Here is a 27,321-nt window from a genome sequence, read left to right on the forward strand (position 1 = left end):
GCTCTAATATTTCTCACAGCACTTCACAGAACTACTCGTATGTCCTTGGGGAATTCAGTAAATATCTATGAGAAATTAAGTGCCTTGCTGCAATACTGGTATCAGAGAAACTTCCCAAATTAAATCTTCCTGTTATGTCTCTTTGGCACCTGTCTTCCTGATGATACTGTGTGTTGCAGGCAAGGCAAGCAAAGTCTGTGGAGCTGTGGGATCCATGGGATCTGTGGGGAATGTCTGTGTGCCTGGGGATCCAAGGGAGCCATGAGAGAGAACAATATCTGAAGGGACAAATGTTATTGAACAGTGGGTCTTCAAGCTGGGTTTGTGTGCCAATTTCCTTTGTAGCCAGAAGTTTTCTGCTAACTTTCAACAATTAGTCCACAGTATCTGAACTATAACCCCAGTTTTCAAGCGACAGATGCTGAAGACTTGGCTAGATAATTGCATTAGCATTTACTTTCCTAAAAATTGTACAAAGAGAAAGACAGTATACTGGCAGGGCTTTTCCATAAGAGCAACAGTTCACAGAAAGTAGCATTTCATTATTATGTCTGTGATACAGCTTTGAGAACAAAACCAGGTAATCCCTGAGGAGCAATTCAGCCAAAGCAGCTCAGAGCTGTAAGAACTGGCCACCAGTACCTTGTAGCTCCTGCTGCCTGACTGCATATTTGCGCTCTTTTTTCTTCCCCACCCCAGCCCCCAATTTCCTGTAAGATTAAATCAATGCAGCTCAGACTATGCTTCTCTGGTGGTTGTATTTTTCTCTGAGTAAATTCAGAGCATTTCTATTTCTGAGTGCACTGAAACAATAGTGACAGAGCTAAAGGCTTATATTTGATGTGGTGAGAAGCTTTGTGATTTAAGAGGTGTCATGTACGTTAAAAGGTGGTGACAGGATATCAAGGATTCATTGCTATGAAGAGGAGCATAGAATCTCACCAGGTAGGAAAAAAAAAAGTGAGAGTGGAGTCTACAAGGAGGCCATACTCATTCTTTACCTCTATTCATGCATTATAACCTCGAGACTAAGTGTAAACATACACTTACAGATCTTCTTATCCTATATGGGGATGAAATGGGAAATGTTTTCTGTGAAAATTAGAGAATGAATAATAAATATTCCCAGTAGCATGTAAAATACTTAAATGTCTTTTTCCTCAAATTCTGTCTATGTTAAATGTAGTACAAGTTACAAACTGCTCTTTACTTACATCATTTGATTTTTGGGAAAGCCATTAGCAAAGGTATGAAGCTGTGAGCCAAAAGGCACAGGTTATGTTCCCCATCTCAATTATCTGCTTTGCAATCTGAGGCAAGTGATTTTTCTGCCCCTGTGTCATTTCCTAATCTGTCTGATGCTTTGGCTGGCTGCTGACAGATCCCTCCATGTCTATGATAAAAAGTACTTTATATCAGACAGGTGGTGGTGTCAGCTGCATCTCTCTAGTTGGTGTCTGTTCCTACAGCATATTGAGAATTACAGTTAATAAGCTAATCAAATAGAACTATGTTAATTTAATTTCAAAGACACAGATGTTACTTTAAATTCCATAATATATAACACAGAGATTAGTTTTTCAAGACTGGACAAGACGGGCAATTTAATGTGAATTAAATGCAGAAATTTTCACTCACACAAGTGATGACTCTGCTATAGTTTAGAAAGGTTTGGTTAGTTTTTTGGCCCTCAACTGTTCATTTTCTTCCATGTCTTCTGCTTTAAAAATTCTGGTTTAACCAAACAAGAAAGCAGACTATCAAGATATTCTGTTAAGGGCTGCTTTCTAGTAAAAGTCTTCATGGAAACATGCAGTGCTGGCAGCTTTGTGAAAGCATAGATGCTGGTAGACTTCTTTCAAATTTCAACTTATTTTTGCTTGGCATTTATGTAATAGGTTGGATCTGTTGGCCTCCTAGACTTGCCATTTGTCTGAAAATAGGCATTTTTGAACTTAAATGCATGGTATGTATATAATACAACTAAAATTGAGCTATATAAGCTTTAAAAATTACATTCTAAGAAAATACCAACATTAGTTCATAGTCCATTCTTATCTTTTAACTTCTGGGTTTTTTTAAATAGTGCTTGGTAAAAAGCCCACACCTCAAATACATATGTAATATATTGTCCTTCATTGTGTGGAATTGGCAAGCTTCAAATACTATTGACAGGGGAATTTTTTAGTCCAGATGGCCTCAGCTTTGTGTAATTTACCTTTTAATGTATGGCTTGCCAGCTGGGACAACTCTGCTTTGGGTGAAATTTGCATAGCCATCAGATATTTGTTACATGCCTGGAAAGAAAAGTGAGAGCAAGTTCTGGCTTATGCTAATACTTTGCTATCACCACATGCTGCCACTAAAGCAGCAAAATAAGAATTAGACTCTTCATTTGTTCTTGGCAGTTAAATTATGAGTCTCTGCCTTATAAAGATGAGATATTTTTCCGTGAGCTCTTTACTACAGATGAAGCAGGCAGTGCTTTAATCGTGAAATTGTTTCACCTTGTTAAAATACTGCCGTTCTTGTTGAACAAATTAAGTTATAAAATATTGAATATGTGCACCAGGCATTTCCAGACTTCAAATAAATTTTCAGACAAAACAAACTAAAACATTGTGGGAATTCACATTTTAATGCTTGATTTTATTTTAGTTCTATTTTTGTTACAGTAGTTTTAAAAGATTAGACATTACTGCTTCTAAAATAGTGCCACACTATACTTGCTATACTTGTAAATGTCCCAATAACAACAATAATTAATATCCCCACATTTGCATTTTAAGCCACTCAATTTCCCTAGTCATCTATTACTTGGATGTGAAAAAAATAATTTCTCATCAAAACTTGGCAAAGAATATCTGAATTCCATACTTTTTACCAGATGTAAAAATAAAAGTGAACAAATTCATCTTTTTCCCACCAATTACAGGGTTCAATAAAGTATGAGTTAAATTTTGTCTTTGTTTTGATAAATGGTTTTCATTTAAAAATGTTCAGAATAGCTATGATCGTAAGAAAAAAAAAGTTAAGAAAAAAAAAACAACAAAGAGGGAAGTAGAGAGAAGTGGGATAGGGGGATCTGCCTCATGAATGATAATAGCATGAAACTGCTGCTTTCCAGAGAATGCCTAACAGCCTTGGCTCCTTGGTGATTTCAGAGGAGCACTTGCTTTTTGCAATGCAATACTATAAGAAAACAGCCTCATCTCTACTTGGCCACCGCTGAGATGGCTTTGGTCACAGGCTGTGGTTGGGGTGCTGATCACATCTGTCTCAAAATACTTCCAAGTGGTTAATTCAGGCCAAGAGCCTTGTGCTACTTCAGTGTAATGTGTGTCCTTGTCTTCCCTGAGAAAGAATATAACTGTTTTCCACCTCTGTCAGTTTTTCATGAAGACCCTGGTTGTGCCCAAACCCAAACTTACTACAAAACCATGTAGTTTCCTGTTGAATCTTCCTAAGGAAACTTCTTGAGCCTAGGGATATTGTGAGAGTGTGACCCATTGATTTAAAATTATATTTGATGAGGTGCAAGTTTTATTCTGTGATTTTATTCTGGGATTCAGCATACTAATTATAGTTTAAAGTTGAGTAAAAAAGCTGAGAAATATTGAGGACATTGAGAAAATGGCAGAAGCATCTTCTGCTTTGGGTTAGTAGCCACACAAAGCCCGCCAGTGTGCTGGCCAGAGCCCTACCCTGCAACACATGGAGTGGGTGGGTGGTTGTTTCATACAGAGCTGAGGAGTGTTTTTTTTTCTGCTGGATTGCTAAAAATCTGTTGCAACAGCGCTGGGTTTATGCCGTGAATCATCTTTATTTATTTAGGAACACTTTTTTTTTCATGCCTGACTTCAGTTCATGTAATTATCACAACTGTGTTTCCCACCAGGGGAATTGCATGGTTCTTGCAGATTTCTGCCCAGAGGTGTTTGCTTGCCTGAGGTGTAGGTGTAAAAGTTGCACATAGCTGAAAGATGCTATTTTCTCTTCAGTTAGTGTGCATTGCCACTACTCGAGGAGACCACAGAGGAGACAGTGGCATATAATGACTAGACAATGTCGAAGCCTGCCATCAATTTGTTCTTATTACAGACGCAGATTTTTATAACACTTTGGCTTTATTCCTATTTGAGTTGAAGTTTCAGGTCTATCTGTGAAAAGTGGTATTTTTGAAAGCCACATGTGGATGTGTCCTCATTAATCTGCAGAAGGATGAGCAGAGAGTGAAAGGAATGGTGTCAGCCTGTATTATTGGAAGCACGTTCCCTCCATGAAGGGCAGGGTACTGTGGCATTCATGGCCCTACTGTTTGTCTTGGCAGAGGACAAGTTGCTTGGTCCATCTCATGCCTTGCATGAAAGAGGACACAGGTCTGCTGAGGCTATGTTACATTGACACAATCTTAATGAGTGTAAAATACTCACTAATTTAAGGAAGTAGGCTGATACTGAGCCTGAAGAAGAAGGGGGAAAAAATGCAGCCCACCATTGCTCTAAATATGTAACTATTGGCATACAGGAATAGGCATTTAAAATTTATCACAGAAGTGAGAGTACTTTGCAAGGCGGTGCCCGGTCAGAATGACAAAAGAACAGGCATATTCTGTAACTTGAAACTCAGGATTCCTTCCCATTTCTGTCTCTAGTGGTTAGAGTTCTTCGCTCTTGCTAGATTACAAGTCCACAGGGACTTTTAAAACTACTTATTCAGACTTTACTGTTTTGGATGTACAAGAGTTAGTTGCATTAAGCTGTAGCTTGGAGAAAAAAAAACTGAAACCATTTTTATAGCATTTTAAAATAACTTTATTAAAGGATAGCATAAAAGATCACAGTTTTTTTGTTTTTACAGCTCTGCTTTGAAAAGATAATAAAGCTACTACACAGGACATGTATTAGGCTGGTGATTAATGTGTCTGTGTGTTACAACTCCGAATGCTCTGAAACTAGCTTTATATTGGAATAAATGAAAATGTCACGTAATGAAACCGCAGAGGAGGAGTACAGTGCTAAGAAAATAATGTGCACTAGTCTCTCACTAGGTAGCATTTAACATTAGCAGAGTGGGCTGAGCTTTTTTTGCCTTCCATATGGGGATCTTAATGTACTTAACATCAAAGAGGAGCTCTATTTTGATAGAGTAATTGCTAGAGCCTGGATAATCCTATTGCACAAACATTAGCAGGAAGCTAGGGCTCTTGACACGTTGAAGAATGCAGTGGAAGTTTGTAAGTGATTTTTTTCCTAGGACTTTTCTTTAATCATCGATCTGTATCTTAGGCACTTGAGTTCTAATATGTTGGTTTTAAGATTAGATCCAGTAGTGAATAAATAAATGTTTTTGGGAGGTAGATGCAAAGACAAGGTCTTTTTCCTCTAGGGAAGGATGGATGTCTGCCTTCTTGTAGACACTGCGTAATTTAGATTGGAAAGGATCCCAAGAGGTTTTGTCATTCAGCCCCTGGCCCTAAGTAGGGCTAACCTCAAAGTTAGATGAGGTTGATTAAGGATCTTGTCTCTTTAGGCAGCCTTTTCCAGTGCCAAGGTGTTCTTGTGAAACCTTTTTTGTCTATATAAAACTGAGATTTTTCTGTGCTAAAATACTTTTATCCATTGACTTTTGCCCTTTTGATGTGTACACGTCTCTGAGAAGAGCCTGGTTTAACCTTCCAGCTACACAAAATCTGACAGCTTGCTCAGCTTCTTCACATCTTGCATGGCACAGCCTCAGCCATGCTTCCCTGCTGCCCATCTATGGCTTTGCCTCTTTGCTGGGGTTGCAGAAGGGTTCATGCTCTTCCAGATCAGTCCTCATGAGTGCTGTGTAGATGGCTTTAATGGATTCACTCAACCTGCTGCCTGCCATTGTACCAAATGCAGCACTGTGTGATTAACCTGTTGCTGCTGTGATGTGTTGCCTGCTCTGGGCTAAGATGCTTTCTTCCCATAACCAGTTCTTTTCTGGGACGTAGCATTTCCCAAGCCCTCAGTCACCGCAATGATCTGTAGCAGCAGTGCTGTACTTAATAACTAAAAAAAAAACCAAAACAAAATGAAAAAAAGGAGCTACAGACAGGTGTAGATGCCTAGTTGTCTGTCATGTGTGTCTGACTGTTAAACATCAGAAGCTGGAGTATCAGTCATCAAATATTCAGTTGCTGATCAGCACAAGTTTGCATGAGGACTGTTCTTTGGGTAGTGCCTCTGAGTTTGCAGTAGGAACAGCTCACATAACCGGGTCAGTTTTATGCTTTCAGTGGAATTCATCTCAATTACAGATGCGACCACTAAGTATTTTAATAACTATATCACTAATAGTTTAAAAAAACATGAAGGATTAAGAGCCATATGTTCTCCCAGGCATGTGAGCTTAACAAATGCAGCATTTTGCTATAAAACTTTTTTTTTTTTCACTTTGGTATGTAGCCACCCCATCCCTTGGCAGAAGTGGGATTCTATCCACAAGCTTCAGGCAAGGGTGTGTGGTCTTACAGCAGCATGGGAGGAGTTGGGTCAAAGGCAAACTTTTATATATGTGCTGTGCTACTGAGGGGAAAGGAAGCAGTAAACCAGAAAGGACTGCCTTCTTTCAGTTCTGGCTCTTTTGGCTTTCACTTCTGCAGTTGAGGAATCCCCCTCCCTTCTCTGCTTCTTGTGTAAGAGCACAGATGCTGTGTTGGAGAGCCAGTGGAGCTGTGCTAATGGGGCTGAAGTCTAAATGAAGAACTGATCCTGCAGAGCCGACACTGTAGATTTTGTTGCCTGAGATGCATTTTGTGGAATACAAACCATGTTGGATGTATACAGCATATTGTTTATGAAAAATAAATCAAGCAGCCAGGGGAACAGCATGGTATTTTCTGGACAGATATGCAATTCTTGATGCCAAACGTGGTTTCAGTAATCTCATATTTAAGGGAATACAAATTGAAACCTTATTTGAGTGTGGCCTGACGGTAAAAATATTTTAATTGATGCAACTAGTTTGCTGCACAAATTTTTCTCTTCACTATGTGTGGATGTAAATCAAAATCATTTTCATTATTTCTTTGAAATGTGTATCAGTACAAGAGAAATGGGAACAGGATAGTATGTTTAGTCAGATCTGTGGTGCCAGACTTCCCAACCCAAATAATTTCAATGACTAGTTATACGATTTTGATATTTCTTTCATACTGAATGGTTTTTAGTATCTAATATTCTTGGGTCAGCTATACTGGAGTGAACGGAAGTTTTGTAATATTACCACAGTAACTAGATCAGCTTCCAAAGAACAGATATTCCAGGTTAAAGTCAGAAGGCAAAATGGTGTGAATCTCCCAGGTGGTATTTGGCCTCTAAAGCTGCAGAAATGAGCTTGTAGTTCAGCAAAGGAAGCTATTAGACAACCATTAAAGAGCAATCAAGAACATTTTCTTTGTGAGGAAACGAGTACTCTTGAAGGATGATGGCTAAGGGTTAAAGTGCAGCCTGAAAGAAAATCAGGCCATGTGCAACTTGTGACAAAACTTGATTACAGTATTTACTGTACTTATTCGACAAACTGTTGGCACAAACATCAGGTCGTTACACTGAACCCACTTAAGAAAGAAGAAATAATGCCATGCTGAAATATATTCTTTCAAAGCTTCTCATACTTATTTTCCAATATTTTTTGAGTTATTTCATCCCAGTTGCTGCTGGAATTGCAAACTTCTTGCTTCACTTCAGAGAGACGTCGCGTCTGAACCAAATATTCCTCTCTGCTGTGGGATTGTTTCAGAGGATATGTTATTGGAAGAATGTTATGCAACTCGATATAGACATTTGAATTTGTTCCATCTTCTTGATTTATAAACTGATACAATCTTCACAAGTTTTTCATATATAATAAGATGGACTTGTTTCACAGCATTTGGAATCATTTAATCAAGCAAGGAACCTAACTTTAAAATAATGTGCAGGACTGGGTGGTAATTTATGTTTGCTTCATGAGTGTCAGTGTTGGTTGTCTGTCCATTATGGTGTTCAATACTGGAGTTTCTGGTGGCATAAATCGTTTGTGAACTCAAAATTATACAAGGAAAGAAGAATCAAGGCAGAGAACGTGGTTGCAGAGATGAGAATTACCTTGGACACAGTGACTGTTGCAAATATAGCTGCAGACAAAAATGTAGCAAAGGACTTTTCTTGTGTTAAGATCATTTCTGAATTCCACATCTTGATTGAAGTATTCATTGTCCACATTTTGGGTCTTTTTTTTTTCCCTTGTATTTAATAGGTTTCCTGTCTGCCCTGTAAGCCTTTTTTCTCACTTGCTTCTGTTTAGGGTAAGAAGGAATATCATAGTCTGCCTTTTTATTTTCATTCACTTTGAAATCAGTTCAAAGAATTCATCAGTCTTTCCCTTTCTTCAAGAAGACCTGAATTTTATTCCATTTAGAGTAGGAAATGCATAATGAGAATTGATTGAACTGATTTTTTTTTTTTTCTTATTGTTTTTCTCTTCTCCATGGTGAACACATCTCTTTTGGAGGAGCTGATGACACAGGACTAGTTGTCAGTAACATAAGAATATCTTCCCTGAATGCCCCACATCATCACTGTGTAGTTCTTTCTCATACTGGTCAAACAGCCATATCCTTGGTAACAAGAGTGTAGCTCTGCGTGTACTCTCCAAACAGCTCATGTGCAGTTGAGAAAATCCTAAGTCATTTTAGTAGCCAAGTTCTGCTTTCAGAAATAAACTGCATTGCAAAGCAAATATGCATGAGTTCCATAAATGACAGGGTTTTGACTGATAGGTGTCCTGCAGACCCTGATGCTTTTATCAACTCGAGCCAGCCAGAAGGTAGCTGGAATGGAGTGACTACTGCAAAAATCAGAGCAGACTTACCCAGTTTTAAATCTCTAGTGCAATACATGAGGATGTGTTGTAAACATTTTCAATGCTATTCTGATACAGGGGTCCCTGGAAAGCTCTGAGGGAGCAGGAAGACTGAACCGTGCTGAATAATTGTTGGCTTCTTTCTCTCTCTACCTTACTATTAGCCTAATCTGTATATAAAATTTTAATGGAGACACTGCAAGATGTCATAAATTTGCAGGAAGATTTTTGAGATTGAACTGTATTTATGTACAAACACCTGCACGTAGAGGCAGAAGTGTTTTGTGGAATTCTAACTCCATTGGATAATTTTTTTGTGAATGAAAAGGTTATTTGTTTTTCATGCCTTTGGAATCCACCTATGTTCTTTTTGAGTGCCTTAGTAAGTTTCCAAAGCTGGATGTCCTGGAATGTGAATCCAGTCATTACCTGAAGGGTTTAAGTTCTGATGAAGGTTTGCAGCGTGGTAAGGCAATGGGAGGGAGTTCTCTGTAGTTTCAATCAGACTGATGCTCCTTTGTGGGGTGTATCTCAGTTTTGTAAGTTCTTGAAGCAGATCATTCTTTTCTAAACCTTTTTTTAAAAACACATACATATATATAATATATACATGTGTCTATGTGTGCCTGTGTGTGTCTGTGTGTTAGAAATAATTTCATGAGTCTTTTTAAAAACAAATGATAGGCGTCTTACTGAAAAGGAAAAACAAAAGATGGAAACTCTCCTGTGGGTCAAAACTATATTTCCATCCCCTTCTGATGTGAAATAAAACCCTAACCCTATCGGTTTGGATGACCTGGAGGGTCTGTTAGCAGGGGAAGTCAATGAAATGCATCACAATTAACAATGTCTTGTTGCTCTCCCACGGACTGGAACTGTAGCAGATAATTGTGTAGTAGTGGGAGTTTTGCCATGACTAGCTTTATCATTTTGTCAGTTTGCTAATAAAAGGTCACCAAGGGTACAGAGCATCTGAGATTTACATATGGCAGATACGAACGCGTTCTGGGGAGCCTGCTTCAGAGAGGGGCTGGGGCATTTGTTGCAATTGACACCCATGCTGTGATTCCAGAATTGACAAGAAACGCCATTACTAAGCGGATCTGCCAAGATAATTAGAATTCAGGGTTGCATTTTTAATCTGACTTGAGTCAGATAATTTATCACAGCAGTAGCAAGCTGTCAGGGTCACACAATAAATACTGATTATGGAAGAATAAAGATTAAGTGCAGCCTTACAAAAAAAAAAATTATAGGCCAAGCTGTACTTAAGAAACGTTTTCTTCCAATGTTTCCCATGCTAATTTCATGTAATATTGGCAAAAAGATCATATCTCTAAAATGAGCTTTTTTATGAAAGGAGATAATGCTGTGCAGGAGTGTCTGTACTTAGGATCTTTTTAAATTGCAAATTGATTGCAAAGAAATATTAACTTTGAAAAGCTGATTTAGCATGACTTTTCCATTCAAATCACCGCCGTAGTAATTTGACATATTAAAGCAAGAAATACTCTATTCTGAAGGCAGTCCTAATTTGTTAGGATTAGTAAAATGCTGCATTTTTAATTTAACACAGCTCTTGTTTTTGGTTCACACATGGACAGTTTATGGCACTTTCATTTAATTAAAGAAGCCTATTTATTAAAATATGCAACTTGGAAAACTGATTTTGAAATCCATTTACAAACTAGTATGTTAAGGATCCAGCACTTCCATATTCACCTATAGTTTTTGAAGGATACAAAATCAAATGAGAACATAGCATTTTATGCACATTGTATGTTTCCTTGGCAAAAAAAAGCTACTGCAAAGATGTATAGTTAACAGATGTATGTTGTCTTAGAAAAGAAATTTCAAGAGATGCTGAAATTCAATAGCTACCTTTAGAATACAGTTTCTTAGTAAGGTATTCCATATCTCTTTAGCACCTTCACTAGCCATTTTTGGGTGGTGTGTTTGATATTTTGCTGTCCTTTTCTGCTACAAGACCATAGCTTACTGTTTATCCCTGTAAGAACTTTAAATAAGTATTTAGTTATTACTGAAATATCTACAGCTGAATGCTATGAATTCTCAGCTGAAAAAATGAGAGCTTTTAGCAGCCTTGCATTTTGGAGTTGTTTTTTGATTTGCCTTCTGCTATTGAATATTTCATGCAGAGTGGGTGATGTTTCCACTTTTCTCCTGGCAGCATTTGTGGTTAACTCGTTATTTTGGTTCTGGAAAGAGAGTTTGTGGCCCTTTTTTGTAATGATAGGACTCTAGTACATCTGCCTAAGGAGAGCAATTACTGTGAAATTTGTTCAATTGAAATTGATAGAATGAAGTGTGGATGAAAGATACTTACAAAAGTAATATGTTACAAAATCTTAAAAATATATATATAAATTGTAGCTGTAAAAAAAAAAAGTAAAATATTTTAAAGTATTACTTCATTTCCAGAAAGTGAGTAGATAATTTCAATAACTAAACGTTTTTAGTAACCTTTGAGTATAGATTCACATGACTGTGTTTTTGAAGAGATTTTCTGCCTGTGTCATAATCTCAGAAATTGCAAAATTCCTCAATATTGAATCTAAGGCAGAGTTAGAAAATATTTCCTGTTGAAGTAATGAAAATTATTAATTTCAGTAGGTTCATCAATAATGAAGCATCTTGTTTGCGGGGAGCAAATCACTCGAATCTCTTATTAAGCAGGTCTCTCGTATCAGGCATTTGAAATTTCTATGACACTATTTTTCATGGTATACCTAATGAAAGCTTTAGTCTTTAATCTTTTGAAATACCTAATTGTAATAAATGAAAAACAGAACCTTTTTGTGTTACTTGTATGAATATCATTATTATTATAATATTATTATTAACGTTATCATCATTAATTTTCTAGGTAATGAATTGTCCTGCTACCTCACTTAAGTAGCAGGGGGCAGAAGTGTGCATAACTATAGCATTTAGCCTTGCTGGGGGGAGCAACACATTGTGTGAGAGACTGTAATTTTGGGGCCACAGGATATTAAAGCTCAAATTGAAGGCCAGCCAGGAGAGCAGATCACTGGGTTGACTGCAGTGTGTAAGCAGTTTGTTACTCTCGTCCAACTGCAATGAGTGCAGAGGACTACTAACATGAGATACAGCTTTTAGGGACCCAGCAGACGACTCTGCCGATGTCTTGGGCAGATTTGTCCAATTAACATTGTTAATGTATTATTAATTCTATGTTGATAATGTAAACAAACCCTGGGGAGGTGTGAGCCTAAATTCTGCACAGTGAAAGAGCTGTGTTTGCAGGCAGGCTAGGAATCGCATCTGCTCAGAGGGCATTATTTAGGAATTTGCTTTCAAATAGCTCCTTTCACAGTCTAACTACAAGGGACAGTAGCTGGAGTTGTGCCTGGAATAAAATAGGAAAAAGAAAAGAGGCCACTCCCTGGAAGCCTGGCATCTCTGAACCCTGCAAAACTTCTGGGCTGCTGTCTCCTAGGTTTGGATCTGTCAGGTAAGGATAAAGGAGGGCAGGCAGAGAGGGTTGCTGAGTGCTTGGGCAATGGAGAAAGTATAATAGATCAAACACGTATAATAGATCAAACATGCATAATCTAAACACCTGTGTCCTTGTTAAGGCACTCTTTCTCCCCCTGTAACAGCTCCTAGACCTGTGGTGTGTGATGAGTGGCCTGTAACTCCTGTGGCAGTGCATTACATGCACCTACCTCAGCAGAGGTGTGGAGGGATGCCCTCAGTGGCTTTGCTTTCTGCATACAGCCATCTCCTCTGTAAGTGCCGTTTCTGACCGCATCAGGTTCCACAGCTGACAAGCTGAGTGGCACACATAGCGCCAGCCTCCCTTGTCGTCGTGATTGTCTGTTAATAAGACACCTCTTACGTTAGCAGAACTCTCTGAAAATGGTTACATCATTTACATGCATGTCTGTAAGAAAGTTCAGCAGTTTGGTAGTGTGTTAATTTAGACAGGAGGGAAGAAACAGGTCAGATGAAGAGATAACATTTGTCTGTCTTTTGTAGTGGTCACATTGATTAATTGATGAAGTCTTAAACTTACATAGTACCATAGGTTATGATGAATTAATTCCTTATAAAAGAATAGGAGAGCAAAATAAAAAGCAACTCAAGGATGCTTGTCACTAGGAACAGACTTTAATCATATTACTGAACACTGTTCAGTCATCCCCTTGCATAGCCACTGATATAAACGGGTAAGTCGAAAAAGGCCAAATGGGATTGTCTTGGAAGAGCTACTTCCAGTGAAGGTGAGACCAGGGCTGTTGCAGTGAGCACTGTGACTTGTTTCAGATGGGGTGTAGAGCAGCAAAGGGTGTATAGTGAAGGGAATAAAGTCAGGTCAGAGAAGGTTAGCTCTCCTTTAGAGGCTAGCCAAGGCTAGGAGAGAACAGCTTAGCTTTTATAAATGTTGTATGAAGAGTAAACAAGCAGAGAAGGGAACTATCCAAAGTAAAGAATCACATAGCTAGAAAAACAAATGTTTATAAATTTGTTCATGGATATTCTGAGGCTGGAAACTGGAAGAAAGTTCTTCACTTGAAGCTGTAGTTACCTTGATGCTTCAGTTACTGTAGAAAATAAATGTTCTGCGCCAGGGGGCACTTGTGTGCACCAAAACTCTGCCAGTGGCAACTAGGCTAGATGATTTGTCACAATAGTTTAAAATGGGTTAGGAATTTTCTGCCCCACGATGTGTTTGAAATACAATACCACTTAATTTTAGAGTGGAAAAACGAGGAGTTTAAATGTGTTTAAAAGTTGAACCTTTGATTCATACAGTACTGTGAACTGCATGGAAATCCAAATGTGAATAAATAGGTATAAGGAACTGGTTAGCCAACACTCAAGGCATGAAGAAATGGCATGCTACAATTTCATAATGCATGTTACAGCTGTATAAATACGGATGAGGGTTCTGTAAAACCTCTGTGACTTTTTGCACTGTCTTAGATGGGCCTTAGGTGGTGCTGTTGCATTTTTTCATTTGGCAGTGGCTGTTTTTAGTGCTCAATCGTTTTTATTCTGCTTTGCTTTCGAGATCATACGAGGAAACTAAGAATAGTTGGCTACACCAATATTTGTAAAATTTACCAAGGTGGAACACTAAAACATAACCGCTTGTCGGGTGCACTTCATTTCCTAATTTGAAACACTTTAGCACCTTTATATAAGAACTAAGTAATACTGAATTATGCTTATAGCATAAGGCATATCTTGCTCTATGTGTGTTATTTTGTCTAACGGTGTATAAATGTGAGTATAAAATAAATTAAAGACACAAGATCGAGTAAAATCTCTCCAAAATTAAGTTCAACATGTGGGATTGATGCTGTAAGTTCACAAGTCTTTCAACTTTCCATATGGTTAATTAAAAAGAAAAAAAGTGGCTGAATTTTAGAAAATAAATGTGTATGTCACATTGGCAACTTGCAGAGTGCCTTCTCTGTTAAAGGACCTATGCACAAGTTTTACATCTAATTTCCTGCCCTTATCTTCCTTATGCCAGCTCACAGTGTGGTTCATTGGGAAACAGTTTGCTTTTTTTAACTATTTCTTTTTTCACAACATTAAAAAAAATTCCCATGAAGGTTTTTTCCACTACAACTGCCTACCCTTTATGCTCTGCAGCCTGCCAAGCTTGCCAAAACTCAGCAGGTAGCCCACATGGTATGCATGTCTGTGTGAGAACGCTCCCCTGATGTGGACAAGATGTTGGTTGTAAAATGAAGCCAACATCTTGTCCACAAGTGTGCAAAAAAAAATATCCTCAATCTGGACAGACATGTTTTTGTAGGCTGAATGCATTGGCTGTACTAATTCAAAGTCTAAACCTTTTAAAACCAGGAAAAAATAATTATATAGTTACAGTACCAATAATGCTATCAGGAGTAGTAAAGCTGCAGACGTATTTGTTAAGCTGAGACTGTTTGGTTAGACTTTTACTGCCCTGGTATTTACAGTAATTCTTTTGGCATCTGTGACTTCAGGGGTTTTATCGCTCCTATTTTAGTCTCCACAACCTGGGCAAATAATGTAACCCCAAGATTATGGGCTAGCAAAAAACAGTACAAGAATTAAGAGGAGAGATGCTGTGGGCTCAGTCTGCAGTTTGCCCAGAACTTCCTTCAAGATAGATATTTTTGTTTTGTACCTATGCCCTGTTGGGTTGCGTGTGAGGAGCAAGGAAAGAGTAATGTATAGACAGGGAGGGATAGCAGTGACAGATACAGACTCGCTTGCTCCAAACTCAGATATAAATGCATGAGGCGAAGTTGGTTTCATAATGTAAACAAAACAAAAAAACCCCATACAAGGTTATTCCCTGGAACTGTGTAGGCTTCATATTTTCCAAACTAAAATTGTCAAAATGTTCTGATTAGTTTAAAACTTGGAAGGACTAAAGTTAGGTTTTCTCATGGGAGCAAAGCAAAAAATTGGCACAGAACTTTAACTACACTTTGGTGTTTTCACTTATTTCAGGCTGAAATATGGGAAGAACAAAATTTGGTTTAGTTTTCACTTTGGTCTTTTCAGTTTAAGTTTTTGGTTTAGGCTTTTTTAAGCTGTCACAGTTTGAGTACTTATTTAAGTTGAAAGTGTTCTGAATTGCCTAGGTCTGCCTAAAACCGTGGGGTATTTTCCAATCCATGATTTTTTTTTCTCAGAAATTTAAGACACCACACTATTACATTACACTTAAAGGTACACATAGTGATTAAGTACATCCACACTTCAGCTCGAGCAAAACTCCTACTGATCCACACAGCTCACCTGTGGATGATCCCACACTTGGGGGGAAAACCAGGATTCACTCTTTGTTTAAGGGAGGTCTTTCCTCATGACCTGCTAGTATATGGTTATCATAGCTGGTGCTGTTTCTCTCTTCTGCCCTTGCAGTGTGTGTGTTAGGGCTGGGGACACCCAGACTCCGGAGCATCTCCCTCCACAGCGGGAGTGCTCTGCAGAGGAACCTCAGAGCTGCAATTGCTTCCTCTGGATTCTCACTTAAAGCTAGTTGAATATGGGGATACTCGGCATACCTAGACATTTCCAGTAATATAGACTCATGGCACTTACTTCAGGCATTTCATTTGGGTTTGTTTCTTTGGTTTGATTTTTGGGGGTTTTGTTTGTTTGTTTTGATGGATTTTTTTAAAAATTAATGGAAGCTGTTTATTACCTGGCAAAGTACACATTGCCTATTCTTTATTTACTTACATTATTGACTAAAAGCCCTTGAAGGTTTAGGATTTTTAAACACATTTGCCTAGTGTGTGCACACCTTTTTTTTGTAGATATAATGGTCAACAGCTTTGAAGAATGTTTGGCTGTTTTAGACTTGCAGATTAATACCTAGTAAAAGTTTGGGCATGTTCTTCCACACAATGCTTTTCCTATCTAGATGATCAAGGTACAAGGTTGGCAAGTGTCTGGTTTAAATATCTTCTGGTTTTGTATTGACTCATATTATACAGGATCTAAAACTTAAACTTCAGTATAGCTTTCTAATGAAAAGACAAGACTAGGTTTATTTTTTAATTTTTTTTTTAGAAGAAGGTAAAACCTCTTATGTGCACAGGGATTTTCTTACAAGTAGCTCATGCTCTGTTTCAGGGAGGTAATTTTTTTCATTCCTTTAGGAGATCTTTCTTGATGTACTAATATGCATCACTGTCTTGAAAAACGACTGCATGCTAGTGTTCAGCAGGCAAAAAAATTGCAGCGTGTGTAAAATTCCTCCTTGATCGTGCATGACATTGCCCAGTTTACGAGACCTTGCAACTAAAGAGTAATCTATTTTTAAGCATGTAATTATTTTTGGCAGGCAGGTATTTTAAAATACATAACTTAAACTTTTTTCTGTTCTGAGCCTACTTCAGACTGTGTGATATATCCATTCTCATGGTGGAAAGGACTTTTTCATTTTTCTTCATAAATGTCATTTTTGAAGTTTCATTTCAGTCTATTACAGGTGAACAGAGCTCATAATTTATGTGTTACACTGACAGACTACAAATAATAATGTCTCTTAGAACAGCAAGTCAGAAAATCACCTAGCATATTAATTACAATTGTCAAGCAATGACTGATCATAAATTTAACATCAAAGACCCAGACTTCCTAAGAAAGCATCTTAAAAGCTCTGTTAAAAAATTTGCCCTTGAAATTGCATGTTAGATAATAAGTATTAGTGTAATAGTAATGTATTAAGTTTTTTTAAACCATGGAAATGTCTTTTTAAATAACAATTAAGTAGAAAATTTGGGGGAGGGTGTTATTACTTTGTTTTCTCACAGTGTAGGAATTCTACAAATTCTACACCTGCGTGTGAATAATGATATACCATTAAACTTGTTTATTGGATTTGGTTATTGCATATTGCTTTAGAAGCACCTGAAAGGCAGAGAAAGGACAGTGATCTCCATGATGATGTGTAGATGTGTGCAGTGTAGTGTGGCTAAGCCACAGTCTTCTCTGTGTCCCCTGGTGCCTCCACATTCCACCACCTGCAAACTGCATGGTTTTGAGAAGTGGCACGTGTGACCTGCTGGAGGGACAGTGCATGCTCGGTCATCCTACATGTCTGCTTGGCTTCAAAGCCACACAGGGTCAGCTTCCTAAAAAAAAAAATTCGAGTTGGACTTTTTTGTCCTGTGCAAACTTTTGATTGTTTTCCCTCACAGAAGCAGTTCATGGAGGGGGGAATTCAGGCATGATGTGCCTTGACAATTTCTCCTAGGTGTGGTCACACTCCAGTTCCACAGCTGAAAGTTGCATAGGTTTAAACTTTTCCCAACATGCAGCCAAGGTCTGGCTTTAGTGCAAATGGCCAGAAGGTTTTCCCAGGGGTACTGGCTGAGATCGATGGGATTCTGGGTTCAATACCAACCATGAGTGAATTCATATAAGGATTCCAAAGTGACTAGAGGTTTGAAGGACTCCCATGTATATGCCTTTGCATGGGCCTCATTTTCAGAGAACTTTGTAGCTATTGAAAGTCAGCGGGTTAGAGTGAATATTTAGACATTTGTCTGAGGTTACAGTTGTGGTTGAAACAACTATAAACACTATGAAAGAAGATCTGGGTCAAAGTGTGGAGGGGAGTGGGTCACAGGAAAATGAAGACGAGAGGATGGAATGACAGAAGACACAGGAGGAGCTGGTGTTTATTGCAGTAGAATTTGAAGGAAGTGGTTTGTATGTCCTTAGGAAATCCAGCTTCATTAGTTCTGTTCTTTACAGAGCTTTTTAATTTAGGCTAGATGGGTAGTGGACTCACAATTGGGAAATGACATGGTGACAAATAGCTTTTCAGTTTTCGCACAGTTGAAGTGCTTTCCTTTTCTCAAATGTATCTCAGAAATTGCTCCCATGGTGTACGTCCAGCCCAATGTCTGAACTAGTAAATGGGAACAGGCAATGGAAAGACTTAGGCAAAAAAAATAATTTAAGTAATATGTGGAAAGTGTTTGTGATGAGGCAAGTCAGTCTAAAGTTGTCATCACTTTCATTTGGCATAACTCGGTGCTGCTGGAGAAAGGGATGATTGCCTCTCCTTGTTCATGCTGCCTGTTTCGTTTGTGTGCTGACTTTGTGGTTCTGACGTGGTTTTGGTTGGGTTAGCTTTCACTTGGACCAGGTCCATGTTCCAGCTTGCCCACAAGCGCACAAACACTTCTTCTGGGAAGAGACAGTGGTGAGAACAGGCAGGTTGGTGTGGAATGAAAGGTGGAACAATTTGCCTTGCAAGGAGTTGGGCCAGGCAAGGGGATTGCAAAACCATCACCTCCGCAGGGACGGCAGGAGAGTCAGAGGCTGCATCCAGGGAGAGCTGCTAAAGAGGGATAATCAGCGTTAATGTGTTTAAGGACTTCTCAGAACCATTAAAATAGTATGTTGTGACAATGGAAGTATTTATATGTCAGTAGTTACTTATCAATAATTATTCAGTAATAGTGTCAATGATTTCTCACACTTATTATTGATAACATAATGCTGGGTCTTTTTTTTCCTGTCTTCCTCTCTTTTTTCTTCTCTTTTTTTTTTTTTTTCTTTTACCAGATTCTTTTACTGCACTCTTTTAAGTTATAGGACCACTGCATCTGGGGGTACAAGCCTTTATTAAAAAACAATTCCTTGCTGCACACTTAAGCATCTACCATATGTCTGTGAGGGGTGTGTAGGAGCTGGGTGAGAGACACTTGGATTATCTTTATAAGCCTACCAGCACAGCAGAGGCTTCTATTAGTTTTTACTGAGATTGAGCTAGTTTGAAAAAGGTGATGTCCAAGAAAAGTACATATTATCTTCAACTGTTATCTCTTAGCTGGATCCAAAATATACTCAACAATGAGTCTGATTTTTTTGGAAACCATAAACATGTTAAAATTCAGCATTAGCTTTGAAATGCATGCAAGCAGATTTAACTTCATCATATTTGGAATCCCAAACACATCATGGAGAAGTTTTCTGTGTTTTTTAATGTTACTAACCTAAATATAGCTACTGAATTGCAGCAAAATAATTTGGTTAGTGTTAATTATTCTGTGTTTTCACATCCATATGAGGTACCTGGTCATGGATGGTATGGGCATCTGTCTTCCACTCCTGATAACACACAAGTTACTGGTGGGACAACCACTGGATCCTGGATCCTGCCCACACCTGGGGAAGACTTCTTGTAGCCTGATGCTTTTCAAAATAATGGCCCTGTGGTAGTGACACTGCATCTGCAGGGCCTGAGTATGGGACCTGACATTAAAAGCTTCATTCATTTTGGCTGTTCCATTATGAAAATACAGCAGGTCTATGCAATGGGAGGCATTAATAAAATTTTAAATTGCCAGAATTTAACCTTGTGGAAAGACAGTATTACAGTGCTAGAATAGTTTATAGGAGCAGGTAATATTGCAGTTTTCTTTGGGACTGGTAAAGCGAAAAAATGTAAGAACAGCTACGGAACCCTATACCTTGTTTCCAGCTCTTTAGTGACTATTTGCAAGCATTCACTTTGTCTCATTTGCAAAGCAGAATTTCAGTTGTCACAAGGCTGTGGCCGATAATAAAGATGCTGAAGGATAAAAAAACAGTAAAACTAATATAGTGCATAAAAGTAGCTTGTTACGATTTTTTTTCAGATTTATACCTGAAATTGCACAGAAGTTTAGAATTGTTTGAGGGTTGATGTTTTGTTGCAGGGCTTTAGGATGCTCTTGAGAGATTAAAATGGGGAGCACAGAGACAGCCTGAGACTGTGTTCTTACCTTTCCTGTGTTGTTTTCTTATGTGCACTGGGATGAGAGAGTTTACAAGACAAGTTACGTGTTCCCCATGTAAAGCTGTTTCTTATTTTTCTTAAAAGCATTCAGGGAATCTTTAAGGATGAATGGTTTTGGGGGTTTTTAAATGGATTTTGGTTTAGCCAGCCCAGTTACTTAGGCAATGGCGAGGACCCTGCAATGTTTTTGGCCAAGTGGAGGACCACGTGAACAAGCGGAGAAGGAACTTGGGATCTGAAAACGGATACACCATTGCCTAGCTCCAGACGCAATTTATCACATATGAGAATAATCAAGTCCTGAAAGTGCAAAAGCTTAAACTTTGAGAGCCAAATAAAATCTGTTGTAGTGGATCAGGCTAAGATGTACTTAGAGCAGCCTGCGTTAGAATTGGTTTATTTTTCATCAGAGCACGAATTGCAAAGGATTTTCAGCAATAAATTTGGACTTTAGTTTGATAGAAGACATCTTCTGCAACTGTGAAATCGAATAAAATGCATTAATATGCCATAATTCAAGATTTCGGTAAAGGTTAAGAAAAACATGAGTATTCCTAAATAAAATATTATTAATCATGTGTTTATTCCAGTCTTAAAGCATGTTAGCAATTATATTTTCACATGATTATTTAGCAGTTGCAAATATACCGAAAAATATTGGCAGAAGACTGTTCCATAAGTGAAAACAGAGAGCCTTAAACTTAGGAAAGACCTGAAGAAAATCTACTTAACTGTTAAATATATAAATAATCCCATTAATATTGGAAAGATAAATCAAATTATTCTTTTTCGAATCTGACTTTGCAGTAAAATGATGCTGCTAAGCACTGCAGCTACGGTGTTAGTACAATGCAAGTCATGACTTGAAAGCCAGGGAATTTCCTAAAACAGCTTGTTATTTGGGCTGTAAGTTTGTTGTCATTGAAGGCAGTGGGTTTTTTAGTGTAGACTTTTTCTTCTTTGCTTTTACAGGCAGTGGGTTTCTTGATAAGAACTGCTCTACTGAGGAGCCAGAGGAAACCTATTTTATGAGCACAATACAAAAAGGCACTGGTGTATATGTCAGGCTAGCAAGTACACCCAAAAACTCAGCTGAAAGAGTTATTTATGAAAAAAAAAACAAAACAGAGGGCAAGTTATCCCTGAGTTTGGTTAGGATTGCTTATTTTAACTTGATGTTGCCTTCCCTTGTTGTGTTTCTGCAGCACAGTTAGAGAACATTCCTTACTTGAGTTTGACAAGTAGAGAAGAGAGATTTGGATGCATTCTTGTATTGCAATCTCACCTGCAAGTAAATAAAATAGAAACTAGTTTTGTTTGAGATATCAGGGGAGGTTTCCTCCAGTGAACATAAAATTAGTTGCCTTTCTCTGTACTGACATCTCTCACACTGCAAGGGGTGTGCCCCTGTTTCACTGGTATATGTGAGAAGAAACTCAGAATTTCCCAGATTCAGCTTGACCTTTATAAAAAAATTTCCAATTAGTCCTTCCCGCTGCACTCATCAGAGTTCTGCATGTCCTGGTTTTAATTTTTTTTATTATTTTTTTAAAGAATACAGTGAGATTGTATCTTACAGACCCAGAAGTGATGATTATCCCAACAGAGAAACCAGTTGTGGGCTGTTTCATCCGTTCCTGGACAATGATGACAGAGGAGTGGGAAAAGTACGTTCTGATTCAGCTGTTTATACCCACATGTAGTTACTAGTTTCTAAGTGATGTTCATTTCCTTGACTAAGAATTGCAAAACTGAGAACAACATGGTGAAATAGGCAGAATATTTGAAAGCATTTTATTTCAAAGTGGAAATAAATAGGACATATAGAGAGCTAAAACTTTATGGTATTTTGAGCTGTTTGTATTGATTTTCCTCAAGTTTTCAATGGAAAGAAAAAGAAATGTAGAACAAAACCACCACAGAAGCAACTATTCTTCATGTTTCTTAAAAGGCTAGGTTTTGCACGTAGGAACTTCTCCATTGCTTTAATTATTAATTTTAGTTTTTACAGTGACAGCAGAGTCTTTTAATGACAATGAAGAATCACCATATGAAGACAGCTGTGTATTGATATTATACCCCTTTTATGGTCTCCAATTTAGCAAACTGGAACGAAAATTCTTGCTGTATGTCTTCCATGTTAAGGGAATATCTCTGAAATTTGCCTGAAGCACAGACATGTGTACAGTTATATAAGTACTTTATCCAAAGTATCTGATAGCAGGAAGCTAGTTTTTACTTGTGGTCTCATGGGACAAGCTGTGTTCCAGCCACCAGTACCTTCAGAGGCCAACTCCGTAGATTCTTAGGAGTGGTGACACATGTTGCTTGTCATCTGTATACTTTCCCTGAAAAGTTATTGTTGAATTTCAGGTTTCCCCATCCTACCTTACCTCTGCTGTACAATTTCCCTGGCAGATTGACTCAAAAATCTGTAAAAAAAAAAAAAAAAGAAAAAAAAAAAAAGGGGGGGGATGTGGAGTGGACTGCTAATGTAGAGAAACATGATGTGAAAGATTGCTAGTCTGCTTAGTGGTATCTTGTTGATAAGTATCTGGTAGTTCATACTGAGAAGGTGTTCACAGAAAAGAGGGATTAGTCTGACAATGGAAGGCTGAACTGCCTCCCTCTTTAATCAGTGGAGGAGAGAGGTGCTTCTCAAGGAGATAGTTAGGACTAGCCAAATTAGTCCCTTCTCTCTACATCAAGGGCAGTATCAGTGGAGGAAACCAGCAAGATTAAGTGAGTGAAGTACAGTGGGCTGGAGAGGTGGATGAGGAGGTTTATGTGTGTTGCATGGAGATGACTTTGTGGAGACTTGGAAAGGTTAACTTGATCTCAGTAGCTAATTTGGGAAGGCAGTTCTTCCCAAACATGCAGATGTTCTTTCTTGCTCATCTCGTGGAGTATCAGCCTTCTCAAATGGCTGATGAGAGATAATCACAATTAAAAGCTGTGAACAGGCCCCTGATAAATTACATCTGTGTCAAGGTTTACAAAGTTCTTGATGTTACAGAATGGATCTTTACGGTTACCTAGGCATAACACAGGCAAGGAAGTGCCCTCACCCACATCTGCAGAGGAATTGTACTCTTGCAGCAGAAGTGAATACAGAGTGAGAACTCTAACAAGGGAGAACTCTCTGACTTGTGATTTGATGCAATGAGTTTATTCTAGAAAAACATCCAATACTGGTTTGAATCCAAATTAAATACTTAATTTCACTTGGTAAATATTCCTTCAACTAGGTGTTGGGTTTTTTAATTTGAAGCCAGAATGTTTCCAATTCCCATCCGTTAGATAATGTTATCCCTCTTTATTTCAATTTAAGGGCCTTTATGTATGTTTATAGTCCACAGTGAATGATCATTAATTTCCTCTTTGAAAAGTTAAGAGCTTTTGTGGCTGTTGTGGTGTTTGTGTGCTCTGGAGAAGACTCCTTTTTTTTAATGGGTAAAAATTATGAAGAGTTATTTTCCAATTTCTAATTTGCTGTGATAGCCAAAGGCTTAAGAAGACAAGTCAACCACTGCATTAACTCTTGGAAAGAAAATGAACAGAGCATGTCTCTCTGGTTTAGCACTAGATTCTGGCAGAGAGGCAGCATTCTCAGTAGTGAACCAGTTATTACGGATAATAATGTTTGAGCTTGCATAGATTGTTTTTCTAGAGTGTTCCCAGCATTAGCTGGGAACTATCATTAGCATGATAGTCATTAATCCATTTGTAAACTGAGTCTTGAGCTTTATGTTCTGATCTTTATTTTTTATTTGCTTACTTGAATGGATTTTTAATGTGATAACAGCCAGATTGTTTTTGATAGCCTGATGTCATGGCTGATTGAAGTGTTCTGTTTCTTCCATTAGCTCTTGCCTGCTCATCACTGCCAATATTACTGTGAGTAGCTTCCCTCCTCCACTCTTACATGAGTTGTGTGGGTTGGGGGACAGGAGGGTTGGTGTTCAGGGGGTTTGACTCTTTTCTCACAGAGTTAGCTTTAAATTTTATGTTTTCCATGTTCATGTTTCTGCCATTAAATTGTGAGACTGGTGTGGCTTTCCTTGCTGTGCTGAAAACACTCAAACTTTATTTTCTCTTAATCCCTATCACCTGTCCTCTCCCATGTTCTAAATGAGGAAGGCATTGGAGTTGTTGAAATTACACTCTGGTGCATAAGAATTTGTAGCAATAGCCTGTGAGTCTGGGGAAGCAGTCTGGAGATGTGCTGGGAGTGCAGCCCCAGTGCAGCCCCGCATGCTGTGCCAGCTCTTAGGCAGCTGCCATTCCCTTGGCAGTCTGATATGCTGGGGCACACAGTGTACCAAAACGTTCTTCAGGTGTGCAGTTTCAGGTCAGAGATGCTCCCATCCAGCTGGGGAGGTACTGGGAGAGTCAAGGGATCATGATCTAGAGAGTTTTCTCACTGAGCTCATGGGTGCACACATACATGTAGCTTTTAACAAGAGATTAAGGCAATGCCTTACTAATCCTGATAATTAAGGGACAGGTATAAGGGGCTAGCTCTTTGGAATCAGAATGTCATTTTATCTATTTCTTAACTGAGCTTTCCTTGTAGTAGCTGATTTTTAACTAACCCTTCTTGTCTGTTACCATGAGACTTTCTCCTTAAGGACCTTAACTCCTCCTAACTTCTCTATCCTGCCCAGTCTGCACATTCTGATCCGTCTTTGCAGCTTTTTGTCCTGTCAGGTTGCCATGGGCTGTTTGGAGTTGCTGCTGACAAGAATGTTAACACCTTCAGTATCGAGCCCTTTTGTGGCAGCACTCCCATCTTATTGCACTCCCCTTGGCTGCAACTCAAGAGCCGGGGTGACCCCGATGGTTTCATTTCACTGCATTGCAGGATTCGGGCAGTGCTGAAGCTCTCTGGCATTGGTATTTGATTTTGCAAGTTGCTGAGCACCTTGTGCAAGTGTTTTCAATTACTCCAGTGTCAGTGGGAGATGAGGATAAAAATGGTGCTGAGCAGCTCCAGCAAGTGGCTGCTGTGTCACCCCTGCAAACAGATCAGTCTGTATCCCTGTGAAGTTTATTACCTAAGGGGGAAGGAAGAAGGTAACTTGGGGATTGAGGGATGGTTAACTTTTGGAACTAAATGTCACAGTTTTTTTACTGCAGATACACATTTCTCAGTGGTGGTTTTTTTTTTTTTCATTTTTGGGGTTTTTTAATTTTTTTGAGCTTTACAATAATTTGCAGCAAAAGCAAATAAAAAATATTGCATCTATTTAGTCTTTTGACACCACTAGGATAAGGAATGCTTCAGCTCAGGAGTATGTTCAGCAATATCTATCCTAATTTGTGATAAATCTGAAAATCTTAGGGTTGCCAGAGTCAATTGTTTGACAGCTTTGTAATAAGTAAGCTTTTGAAAAATTACTGGATCTGTTTGTTTTTAGGGGACAAATAGAGCTTTCAGACAAATACCAAAATTACTGTGGGGTTTTTTTAATTTAATAACTTTTTTCCATATTTGCCATTAGAATTAATATTTTTTATTAAATTCAAATTTTGCCTTTTAAAATTCAGGCCTTTATGAGCCTCTCATTTTAATAAAGGTATGGAGCCTGCATATAGGATTTTTTTGCTCTTTCCTCTGAATTAATGCAGCACAATAGACATGAGCTACTCAGGGGGTGGAGAGGAGTTTAAGTATTTCAGTTGATTATATGTGAGAGTTTACATGCAATTCACATAGGAAAATGCTGTAGAATGGCTATTTAAGAATTCTTCCCTTCAAGACAAAGCAGTCTGCAGCTAGGGGCAAGCTTGCCTGTGCATCCAAAAAATCCTAGTAGCCTTAAAAGTTATTGAGTAAAATTGTTTAGTTTATTATAAAGAATTTATAGTTCAAGTAAAAATTGGCTTCCATTAATGAAAAAATATTTTATAAAATTATTTTGGATAGGAAAAGGACACAAGCATTGAAGGAAAAAGATAAAGGGGATGCAGATCATCACACAACTTTTGCATTTGCAGGTGTTAAAAAAAGAATTATTCTTCTTCTTCCTTTGAAAAGTTTCTTTTTCCCTTCCACTGTGAAAGACTGGTTAGAACTGTCTTTCAGGATTTCTAGGAAGTCAGCTCCAGGAAAAATTCTGTAGTATTTTTTTCATTGTATTTCATAATTTCTATATAAAATAGGTTTTGGAAATCCATTCTGAACCATGATCTGAGGTCTACCTTGATCCCATTAATAAAACAGCCTTTAAAATTTGTTTGGTTGATAAATAGAGAAATGAAGGAAAAAAAAAATATTTTAAGGAGCTGGCCTTAGAAACAGCTTTTGAAACATTTTTGAGGATTAAATTATTTGAAGATTAAAAACTCTAGTTTAAAGATTTACAAGAAGCAAAGTGTTTTGTGTCAGTGCATTATACTGAAAGTCTTTAAGCTTTTTGCCACAAATGTTGACTGATGGATGAAAAGTGTTAAGGGTAGCCATTATTGACTTACATTAACAGCAGTCCATAGGTTGTTTTCCAGGTCTGTAGATTTTTAAATTACTCCTCTGATGCTTGACATAGGTTTTGGGGAAAATAGAAAAGGACATGTATCTCTTTAGTCTTGGTATTTGGCTGGTAGTTTGCATGGTAGAAATATGCCAAAGCAGATTTGGAAGGTGAACAGAGCAGAAAGGAGTGGGAAGGTTTTAATAGCTTTTTAGCCCCTGTGAGCAAAATTCAATCTGGAAATCAATTTGCCAAAGATTTTTTGAAGTCCTCATCTCCAAAGAGCGTACTATGTTAATATGTAAAGGAAAGTTGGTAGAGTTTTTGTGACCAGCAAGCAACAGAAAGTTATTTAATTGTCTGCTTTTTAGCTCTCTCTTTCTACATGGTGTTGCTGATGTGAGAGAACTGCCCCTTGCCAAGGGGCTGCTTGGCCCAAATCAGGGTTTTAGGTGAGACGAACAGCTGAGAAATGCCCTCATACAGGTTCATGTCTGATGCTTGGGGCAGAAATGGGAAAAAACCTTGGCCATGTGCCTTTCATCCCAGACAGTAAGTGGTTCTCTAGCATGGCACTTTTGCAGATCAGAGTCAACACTCACTATTTTCCTAGGCCATAATGCAGCAAATTTTACCCTCTGGCTTCTAATGAACTGCTGTTTAATATAATTTTGT

At 38.2% G+C, this 27,321-nt stretch overlaps 1 protein-coding gene across 6 annotated transcripts in view; it reads left to right on the forward strand.

The window, feature by feature from the left end:
• The window catches only part of JAZF1 (JAZF zinc finger 1), a 187,074-nt gene that overhangs the window by 117,390 nt on the left and 42,363 nt on the right, over nt 1-27,321 (forward strand). Inside the window, exon 1 of one of the 6 annotated variants that reach the window (XM_068208214.1) lies at nt 21,749-21,840. The exons of the other annotated variants lie outside the window; for them this stretch is intronic. Coding sequence (XP_068064315.1) covers nt 21,764-21,840 — 77 coding nt within the window. The 5' untranslated portion in view covers nt 21,749-21,763. Of the gene's footprint in view, nt 1-21,748; nt 21,841-27,321 lie in introns of those variants that run through there. 6 annotated transcript variants of the gene reach the window in all.

Source organism: Anomalospiza imberbis, chromosome 1 (assembly GCF_031753505.1).
Source record: "Anomalospiza imberbis isolate Cuckoo-Finch-1a 21T00152 chromosome 1, ASM3175350v1, whole genome shotgun sequence".
Classification (NCBI taxonomy): domain Eukaryota; kingdom Metazoa; phylum Chordata; class Aves; order Passeriformes; family Viduidae; genus Anomalospiza; species Anomalospiza imberbis.